Raw genomic sequence first — 10,396 nt, forward strand, 5'->3', positions numbered from 1 at the left:
AGATAATAAATATCATGAGACTACCGATTGTATAATCGGAAGTTAATGAACATCACGAGACTACCGATTGGCTTATCTATTTGAACAGAAAGATATAATCCGTAGATAAATTACTCTATTATCTACCATTTCTGAGACATTAATGGCGCTGAATGCATTCAATCATCTCGCTAATCAGTATTGAACCTTCAACATGATATTTTTCATGATGTTTCTAGCCTTTTTCTTCATACAGATCCAAGTTTGTTGTTGATTTAAGAAAAAATGGTTCTCCTTTTTTTTCTTCTTCTTCTTCTTCTACTCTAAAACCTTAAAACTACAAAACTAAAATAATTTTCCTCTATATAAAATATTTCTCCCGATTATAAACTGAACTACCGATTGTCAAGGTTAAAATTGGTATTATGAAAAATAGGAAATAAGAGGTGGCTTCATTTTAGGTTTGGGTGACCCTATTTTATTTTATTAGTCGCCCTTAATTTTTCCGGGTCACCCAAAAGACGCCAGGTTTATTAACCGGGGCAAAAAGAGAAGTGGCAGATCCTCCTTTCCTATGCACATAGGGACCAGCCTTAACCAAGCCGCAAATGTTAGAAAAACGCAATATCTCACTCTCATTCGCCAGTACTGTAAATGTTGAGTCTTCGTCTGCGCGCCATGGCTGGCGCAACTCTTTCTACCCCTTCTTCCCTAAGCTTTAAAAACCCTAGTTTCTCAACCAAAAGATTCCCGAATCCATCTCCACTCAATGGAGTTTTCTTCAGAAACCAAAATAAAACCCAAGATTGTTTCCGCGAATCATCTATTCGGTGTTTCGTTTCTGCTTCCGCTGTGGGTAGAATCAAAGTTCAGAATCCTATCGTTGAAATGGACGGTAAGATAAAGCCCTCTTCGAACCCTAATTCTGAAATCATCATATCGGGACACTAATTTTTGTGGTTTTGATTTGATGTTTGTATGTAGGTGATGAAATGACTAGAGTAATTTGGAAGATGATTAAAGATAAGGTTAGACTTTAATTGAGTTTGAGATCTTTTATTATTGCCTTATAGGTTTTTCTTAATTTAGTTTTTTTGGGTTGATGTTATTTTTGCAGCTTATACTTCCTTACTTGGATTTGGATATTAAGTACTATGATCTAGGTATACTGAATCGTGATGCTACTGATGATAATGTTACAGTTGAAAGTGCCGAAGCTACTCTCAAGTAAGTCCTTTCTTGAAATTTTGTGTATACACAGTTTAATTTATTAGAGATGTTGAGTTTTTAGTTGATCTCAAACTTTTATCTAACAACTAGGAACAGTCCTGCTACATCTTGGAACTTTGTTGAATTATGTTTGTTAAAATCTTTTAGATGAAATCATACTTTGTTCTAGTTGAAGAACTTATTGAATTGGTACAGGTACAATGTAGCTGTCAAATGTGCAACGATTACTCCCGGTGAGATATATAAATATATGTATATCTAGACCTCATCTGTTTTTGATTGTAGATTGTACCACAACGGCTTCGAAACGCAGAAAATGTTACTGCATTGGTTGTGATGTAGTGAGATACTGATACGTGGTGTTTATTTTAATTTGGTAACCAATAAGGTGGTTTTTGTTTTGATTTTCTCATTTGACATCAAATAGATGAAGCTAGAGTCAAAGAGTTTGGCCTGAAAGCTATGTGGAGAAGCCCCAATGGGACGATACGGAACATTTTGAATGGTGTGTATTTTTTGCCATCTCAGGCGGTTACTTTCAACATATTTCTGATTGTACTAATCTGGTTTGGGGTGCCTGTGTTTGACTGTATTGTCTTATTCCTTTCCTCGCATCTTCGTTGATCCGTCTGTCCATGTAGATTAATTCTGTTCTTTTTTTGTTTCCGCAGGAACTGTTTTTCGTGAACCCATCATGTGCCAGAATATCCCTAGGATTGTCACTGGTAATGCTTTGGTTTTTGTTTGTGATGTTAGAGATTTGAAGTGCTGAGTATTTGGTTTTTATACTTACTATTAAGGTTATCACAGGTTGGAAAAAAGCCATTTGCATTGGTAGGCATGCCTTTGGAGACCAGTATCGCGCGGCTGATTTGGTGGTTAAAGGACCAGGAAAGCTTAAAATGGTCTTCTGTAAGATGATAAGGAATTATTTGCAATATCCCCAATCTAAAACACTTTTTAATGGTCAAGAAGTAATAGTCTGTCTTTGTTAATCATCTTCAGCCCCAGAAGATGGAAGCACTCTGCAAGAGCTTAATGTTTATGATTTCAAGGGCCCTGGAATTGCTCTGGCAATGTACAACGTTGACGAGGTTTGTTTCATTAGAGTTTCTCCAAAGAGGCGATTTGTGGACCCTTGTCTGTATCTATTGACAGCTGTTTAACATTTTTTCAGTCAATTCGAGCTTTTGCTGAGTCGGCAATGGCAATGGCGCTTACAAAGAAATGGCCTCTCTACTTGAGCACCAAAAACACTATCCTAAAGAGATACGATGGAAGGTACCTTTTGAATCTACTTGAGTTGGATGTGATCTACATTAATTTTTAGCAGTTATTATTACGTGAAGCTAACACAATCTTCATGGGAGAAATTTCAGGTTTAAGGATATCTTCCAGGAGGTATATGAAACTAACTGGAAGGAAAAGTTTGAAGAGAATTCCATATGGTTAGGACACATCTAACATCTCCGATGCACAACTCCATTACACTTATCCTCTAATAGTAGCTGATGAAAAATCTGAGTTTCAGGTATGAGCATCGTCTAATTGATGACATGGTGGCATATGCACTAAAAAGCGAAGGTGGATATGTGTGGGCATGCAAAAATTATGATGGAGATGTCCAGAGTGATTTCCTCGCTCAAGGTACTGCTTTGTGCTATTACCACTTGACTATTTGTTCCAGTGAAGATTTTGTTGACCATACCTCTTTGATAGGCTGCAAACATCACTTAGGTAGTGTTTTGGGATTAAAGCTATGAAGTGCTTTATAACTTCTTTCAAGTTTATACAGCGGTCGATATAACAATTGCAAACCGTTTTCTTTTCCCCCTTTTTTTAGAAGGTGCTGCCGTTTTATCCCATTCAAAAGAGATTTCACTATAGGTTTTAATTATAATTGAATTGGAAAATTATCAAGCAAGACTTTACTGCTTTTACAACAAATTTTTCTTTATTGTTTTTCTAAGGTTTAGAGGCTTCGTATCCACAACACGCCATAACAGAACACAACAGGATATTAATCTTTCGAACTTCACATCTTACCCATCTAGGCATAGGTCTTGCAGACATACTGATAGTCAAAATGTCTTCTCGAACACCTGTTCTACTCTACATGGCCACTACGGATACAAGACAAGTTCCCCAGAGAACCTTGTAGAGCATCTCTAACTGCACGACCCTAACTGTTTGTTGATGGATGCAGGATTTGGTTCTCTTGGCTTGATGAGTTCTGTATTGGTTAGTACCGCTACATATTCTTTCATCTATTTCTTTAATAGAAAAAGAATTTAAATCTTATGGTGGTGGTGTATCTGCCATATGCAGTTATCCTCGGATGGAAAGACATTAGAAGCTGAGGCTGCTCATGGGACTGTGACTCGGCATTTTCGGTTACACCAGAAGGGACAAGAAACTAGTACAAACAGCATTGCATCCATATTTGCATGGACAAGGGGTCTTGAACATAGGTACTTTTTTTTGCTGTTTATCTTTCACACCATACTAAGTTGTGCTTGGTGCATTTTGTAATTTGTCACATGAATTAATTTTTTATGTTTTGCTCCAAGCTTCTTACCACCAATTAATTTTCTTCAGGGCCAAACTAGATCATCATGAGAAGTTATTGGATTTTGTCTCGAAGTTAGAGGCAGCATGCATCGAAACAGTTGAAACAGGGAAAATGACGAAGGATCTTGCCCTTCTGTCTCATGGACCCAAGTCAGTATCACCCAACCCTGGACTTCGTCATTTTACATCCTTTCGACATTTCTTTTTCTTGTACAAATTAATCTGTACACTTTTTACTTGCTAACTAGCCTATAAAAGCGTATGACTTTGCTTTTGTTCTGATTATGGTGCGGTGCTTGTGGTATAAAACAGGGTATCAAGAGACCTATATTTGAACACCGAAGAATTCATTGATGCCGTTGCAGAGAATCTTGACGTGAAGCTTAGGGCCCCAGTACTTTTGTGAGTACATTTAAAGTATCTGTAGTTGGTAAGGTTAAATAAAATTACTATTGGCAGGGTGAATTATGTAACCGAGTGTTTATCAGCAGGTGGTTTAGTATTTTCTTCAGAGCAATTATTAGCCTGAAATTTGTACAATGTAGTACCAATTTTGTCAAACAGAACAGAAACAACGGCAGAATGAAAAAACAATCATCCGCGTATGCCGGTTTTAATAGGATTGTGCTACTTACCTGTCATGTTGATAGTTTATAAAATTTGCAAGTTATAAGAACACGAACAGATGCGGCAGTTGCCGTATTTGATTGATACAATGTTGGTCATCCAAGTAAATTTTTTTAGTGGAAAGCCAGTAGCTATGAGAGGAAACTATGACTTTACTGATGGTTACCGGGCTGGAGACTAATTGAATACAGACTCAGAAGAAAACAAACGGGTATACAACAGTGAAGGCAGATTCAATTCAAACAATGGGTTCACGTGGCATATCTCTTATCAACAAATTGGATAATAAGAGACTGATGCACTGATAGTCTCTTGTGCCATATCCGGAACAGAACCTTCATTTGCAGCCACCAATTCAGTTCTTCCATACAAGAGACTTAAATTAACATCAAACAATATACATACAATTCCCTCGAAACAAAAGCCATGAATTTATTCCTCTGAAAACGCTCTTAGATAATTGTAAAACCCCGCTAATATGTACATTATGTACCCCACCTTAACTTTTCTCCGTTTTCTCATTTTTAATTCGTTCATTTAAGCAAAACCCAGAAATTTCATGTCTTTTGAATCCAATACTCTTTTGAGTTTTCTGAAATGGGTTTGATCAAATTGGCATGGGTTCTTCATTTGTTTCTCACATTAGCTTGTTTAAGAACCCAGTGTTTTGCTGCTTCAAATGTCTCTGTTAACCTTGTAAAGACTCCTTTATCTATCTCAAGACGAAACAATGCTAAATTTGTGTTTAAAGTTTTAGAGGGTAAAGATGTTTGCAGAAATTGTACCATGAAATGCAAGGTTTGGAAGTTTGCTTCTTTAAACCTTTGTTTTTTTCTTACTTGACACTTCGGTATTTGCAATTCCTTAATTTTTATCACTTTTGTTTGAGTTTTGGTTGCCTTAACATCTTGTTTGCAGTTGGATCATCTAAATTCATCAAACTGTGAAGCTAAACAAGTTTCATACGTGGGTTTGCAAGATGGAGATCATATGTTTGAGGTCTGTATAAGTGGGTATCAAGGAGTGCGCTGTGCTACCTATAATTGGACCATTGGTTAAGACTTGCTCTTCTATTCTCCATTTAAACTTTTACTTACTGAAGATACTAGAATGTTCATTTGGATGTCTAGCAATTTTCTAGCTGGGTTTAGTTTCTCTCATATATGCTTTTTCTATGCAGATTCAGTTCACCCTACTGCATATGTAAAAGCTTCATCACCCTTTACATATGCGCCGAATGTTGCTGTAGATATATCTTTCACTGAACCGTGTACCCTTGGAGGTGGTTTTGGGTGCGCATCTGTCAATTCTTGTAATGTGAGTGCTTGTCAAAGAAAAAACTAGTTAAGTTGCTAATTGAAAAGAAATAAAGAAGTAAAACTGTTTTCATACTCATCTTAATCTTTGTGTTTCGGAAAGAATCAGCACTTTTGTGTATTAGCTTGGTTTTAGTTGATAGAAAACATTGAAACTGCTGATAAAAACATTACTGTACATCTTCGCAGCTTCTTGTATATGGTCCAGGCCAAGTTATACCATCATCGCTCAAAATCCAAGAACCAGATCTCAAATTTTCGCTGCTAGTGAGCTTATCAACTAATGTTCAGTATGGACGGGTCGTGTTAGTAATGGATAAGAATTTCTGTACGGATAGCGCTGGAAATAGTTTTACAAGAACTAAAAATTCAAGTTTTCTTGTCCATTTTGGTGAGTTTTGTTATATCGCCTGGTACTTCTCTTGCCATCATTGTGTATATTTTCTGAATTCTGGTGCTTTTAGTGCTTCTTCAGATAGAAGGAGTGTGCTTTCAAACATGATAATTCATATCCCAGAAATGCAACTTCAGCTCAACAATGAAATGCGAACAGTTCAGGCAACTAACAACTTCAAGAGTCTTCATGTGTATTTGTACTTCTCAGAACCTGTTCTCAACTCAACAAAAGAAATTCAAAGGTTTATTCACACAAACCAGGGTTTGCTACATCCTATTTATGGGAAAAGCCGTGGAAATCGTCGGTTTGTTTTCCTGGTGAGTTAACCTTTTTCTTTTTTTCTTGCGGGATGTTTATTTTCTGCTAACCCGCATTATATTTCATACACTTATTCTTCTTTTGAGAAGCAGCTTGAAAATTTTGATTTCAGGTAAAAGATGTTCCAGACGTTGCCGTTGTCACTATAAGCGTTGAATCAAGCTCTATAATAAGCAGGCAAGGAACTCCAGTTTCTCCAATCAGCCCAGTCACTTTCCTTTACGGTAACTCCAGTTTCTCCAATCAAGCATACAAAGATGTGAAAATTATTTCTGTAAGTTACGAACCCATCTTATCTTCCTCTGAATGTGGATGTGTTTGAAATGCCAGACTCGCGAAGGCCTTCTGTGAAACTGAGTACGACATCTAATATGAGAACAAAAGAAGATACTGTGCCTGTTCTGATACAGTTCTCCGACCCCGTATTTAACTTCAACTCATCATCATTAACTATATCAGGGGGCCATTTTCAGAGGCAAGTTACTAATTTGATTTTTTCCTTGAGTTAGTAAGTGTTCTCGGTGAGGAAAAGGACCCATGCTGTTGTATTTGGATCTTACTGGAAAAAGAAAATTTTCACACCTCTGAAAGTATGAAGGTTAAAAATTCATGATAAGAAGTAATTTTCTGTAGGGGTAATGTTGTTAATCGTTCCCTCTCTTTTTAATACCCTCTTTTTATGTCTCCAGCTTTCGCGCAATAAGTCAGAGTGTATATTCTGTGGACATACATGCAGATGAAAATCTTGTATCTATCTGTGTTCTTGAAAATACAACCAGAGATGTTGCTGGGAACAGTAATCTAGCATCGAACATGCTATACGTGAGGCACTGTAAGGATGTTTCCCTTTCTTCAGTAATGTTATTTTGTGAAGGAGGCTAGTGCTGAAATAATCTTCATTTCCTCACCTATCTTTCCACCTATCGAATGTTGCACCATTTCCTAATGCATGTTTTCTGATCAAACTTTAACAGATGCCGTTCCTTTAGTATCATATGTGGTTTCAGCATTTGCAACTGCTGTTTTCGCGCTGACATCTTTAGCTGCGGGGCTACTAACTGTTGCAACTGCTGGTCTTCATTCTATCAAAAGATCCTCCAGATCATCTTCTTTGGCTGATCCTGCTAGGGTTCTTTTCGTAATATAACTGAACTTCATCAAGAGATTATCCGAGTCTTTATTACTTGGCCATGTAGTTTCAGTCGATAAATGTTTATTTATCATTCCATTTTTTTTTGTTTGGCACAGAGAACTGCATGTCATATTCAGGTTTTTGCACTCTCAAGATGGTTAGCTGTGACACTACCTGTTGAATACTATGAATTTACGAGGGGTTTACAGTGGAGTATTCCTTATCTTAGTCTTCCATGGGAAGGTGAATATGTGAGGTCAGTCATGGTAGATTCAAGCCCTCGTTCCATGCCACATTCAGAATTCTCAACAACATATGAACCAAGATTATTCGCTAACCCAAGATCAGGAGAAGCGAAATTAGACATAGCTCCCTCCATAGGTGGCTTGCCGCTTACTCCAATGGAATACACATCCTTTTTTGTTGTAAGAAACTGTTTCTAGATTTCCATTCTTTCTCATTCTTTTCCTTTAATTACATCTTTATATATATAATGCAGTTTAAACATGCAGAGCCAGAATTTGAAACCTGAAGCTGAATATATCACGGATTTGAATGACTCAAATGGGTATGTAATCCCTGCTATCTATGTTGTGAAAGGCGCCCTAGGCGCACGAGTCGTGCAAGGAGCGCCTAGACAAAAAAACGTCCAAGGCGCAAAAGTGCGAACAAATTTTTTTTTTTCTGGGCGCCCAGGCGCTAGGCGAGGCTAACATAGCCTGCTATTTTGGTATTTAATAAAAGAAAGTGAATTTTTCAAAACTGAAATTGGCAAAAACATTATTGCATGCAATCTGTAGCTGTCTACTTTACTTTACCAGAACAAGAAAAGTAACCCAGATAAATACATGTTTCGTTTCAATGTAACTAGAAATATGAAATTGAAGGCGCCTTGTTCTGTAGGTGGAGGGAGTTTGAGCGAAACATGTTCTGGTTAGCAGTATTTGGTGGCAGCTTGTTGCTACTCCATGGTCTAATACTCATTCTTTTGAAGTGGAAGAGGAATTCCGAAGAAAAAAAGTATAGTGGAGCTCTTGTACTGCCAAGATTTCAGATTTTCCTGACAATTCTTGCATTGCCCTGTATCTGTCAAGCCTCGGTGTTTCTTATTAAAGGTATTCCTACAGGACTCTTATCCTGACTCGTTAATAGAAATCACATAGCATTTACATATTGACTTATTTACATGGTTTTTTGCCGCTAATCTTCTTATTGCCTCTCTCTCTTACTCTTTTGTTTATTGAAGGAGGAGAAACTTGGCAAGAGATAGTTGGTATCTTATTGTTGGGAGTTCTATGTTTTCTACTTGTGGTTTTACTGTTGTTTCTTTCAGTCGGAATAACCATGGGCAAGTTACTTCAGTATAAGGAAGTTCATCAAGAAGGTCAGAAATTTCATTGGTACCAAGAAATCATAAGGGTGACTTTGGGTCCTGGTAAAAGAGGGCAATGGACATGGAAAAACCAATCTAATTCCGTCTATTTAACGATGTTAGGCCCCTTGTTTGAAGATCTTAGAGGACCACCTAAGTACATGCTTTCCCAGTTTGTTGGAGGTAGCCACATCCGTGGTGACCGCATTATCGCTTCTGATGACGAAAATGAAGATGCCGAGGCACCCTTGATTCAAAAATTATTTGGAATACTTAGGATTTACTACACTTTGCTGGAATCTGTGAAGCGGGTAGCTATCGGGATTGTGGCTGGGTTATATTCAGCCAATAACACTTCAAGCACTCCAACTTTAGTTTTACTATGCATTACTTCATTTCAGCTTTTCTTCCTTGTTCTGAAAAAACCTTTTATAAAGAAAAGGGTTCAGTTAGTAGCGATCATCTCAGTTTTGTGCGAAGTGGGTATTTTTGCTACATGTCTGATTCTTATACAGAGGGAATTTTCTTTTGGCTGCGAGACAAGAATTGGAATCTTCATGATACTCCTGTTTCTTTTTGGATTTACTTCTCAAATCATTAGTGAATGGCATGCGTTATACAAACAGATATATCGATTAGGGTCCGGTGACAAAAGATTCGTGTCAGGCTTGAAAACCACACTGTTTGGGTTTCTGGTGATTTTCATCCCTAGAGACTTGCTTAAGAAACTTGAAGTTCAGCTCCAGAATGGTGAAACAGGGGACCCTGTTTCTTCTACTGATCAGAATAGAAGCTCGGGGAGTAGGAAAAGCTCGGGAGGTTCTGCAGACAAGCCATGGCTTAAACGACTATCAGAACTCGCAAAATCTAGCTTTAGCAAAGATGGCAGTGGGACATCAAAAGATCCCTCGACTAGTCGATTTTTTTGGAGCGGCAAAAGAAGTGGAAGTTCGTCTCTAGCTTCTTCGGCAGACTTCAAATCAAGATCAAAAACAATGTATAGAGATTTGGAGGACATTTTCTCGTCTAGGTGAACTGTTATCAGTTCACAAGTGTTTTAGTAATACACTTTGTCAAGCCACAGTAGTCCTTTAACTTTTACCTGATAGAACTATCTTGTCAAAAGTTCGGATGATTTGGCGGTGTAACAGTCATAACTTAATGAAAGATGGTTCTGATGATTTCATCAATAAATTATTGAATACCTCAATTGGACCTGAATTCAGTGCGCACGTTATTCGTGCTGGGGCAACATTTTGCTGACTGCTGAGTTACATTTGCAGTTTAAATGAGAATTTTGGCAACGGATGAGTGGATAAATCTTGAGGGACACTGATATTTATGTTTTCATGAGACCGATACCAGGTCAGTCAAACAATAATCTCCCTACTCACCTGGTCCATGCCTACAAAGACAGTCGGCAGCTTTTTAAATGCGGAAATGTTATCGGAGAA

At 37.7% G+C, this 10,396-nt stretch overlaps 2 protein-coding genes across 4 annotated transcripts; both read left to right on the forward strand.

Annotated features, from left to right (window-relative positions):
* Positions 1-580: 580 nt before the first annotated feature.
* On the forward strand, positions 581-4,493 carry LOC113318220 (isocitrate dehydrogenase [NADP]-like). Its single transcript, XM_026566357.1, has 15 exons — positions 581-874; positions 964-1,007; positions 1,097-1,206; positions 1,405-1,442; positions 1,637-1,714; positions 1,881-1,934; positions 2,020-2,121; positions 2,215-2,303; positions 2,387-2,490; positions 2,589-2,657; positions 2,741-2,856; positions 3,416-3,450; positions 3,538-3,680; positions 3,808-3,930; positions 4,093-4,493. The coding sequence occupies exons 1-15, from the start codon at positions 634-636 to the stop codon at positions 4,184-4,186; spliced, it is 1,440 nt and encodes a 479-aa protein (XP_026422142.1). The 5' UTR covers positions 581-633; the 3' UTR covers positions 4,187-4,493.
* Positions 4,494-4,691: 198 nt separating this feature from the next.
* LOC113318219 lies at positions 4,692-10,190 on the forward strand. Of its 3 annotated transcripts, XM_026566353.1 has the most exons (14): positions 4,692-4,861; positions 4,960-5,205; positions 5,326-5,461; positions 5,588-5,724; positions 5,913-6,114; positions 6,199-6,437; positions 6,551-6,662; positions 6,769-6,913; positions 7,128-7,270; positions 7,413-7,576; positions 7,687-7,995; positions 8,083-8,138; positions 8,474-8,685; positions 8,817-9,976. In XM_026566353.1, the coding sequence occupies exons 2-14, from the start codon at positions 5,005-5,007 to the stop codon at positions 9,974-9,976; spliced, it is 3,216 nt and encodes a 1,071-aa protein (XP_026422138.1). In that variant the 5' UTR covers positions 4,692-4,861; positions 4,960-5,004. The 3 variants fall into 3 exon arrangements, with proteins under 3 accessions (XP_026422138.1, XP_026422139.1, XP_026422140.1); XM_026566354.1 differs by having other exon boundaries at positions 4,693-5,205; positions 8,817-10,190; XM_026566355.1 differs by lacking the exons at positions 4,692-4,861; positions 4,960-5,205 and having other exon boundaries at positions 5,326-5,406; positions 8,817-10,190.
* Positions 10,191-10,396: the final 206 nt, after the last annotated feature.

The sequence above is a fragment of the Papaver somniferum genome, chromosome 10, assembly GCF_003573695.1.
Source record: "Papaver somniferum cultivar HN1 chromosome 10, ASM357369v1, whole genome shotgun sequence".
NCBI classification, from domain to species: Eukaryota; Viridiplantae; Streptophyta; class Magnoliopsida; order Ranunculales; family Papaveraceae; genus Papaver; species Papaver somniferum.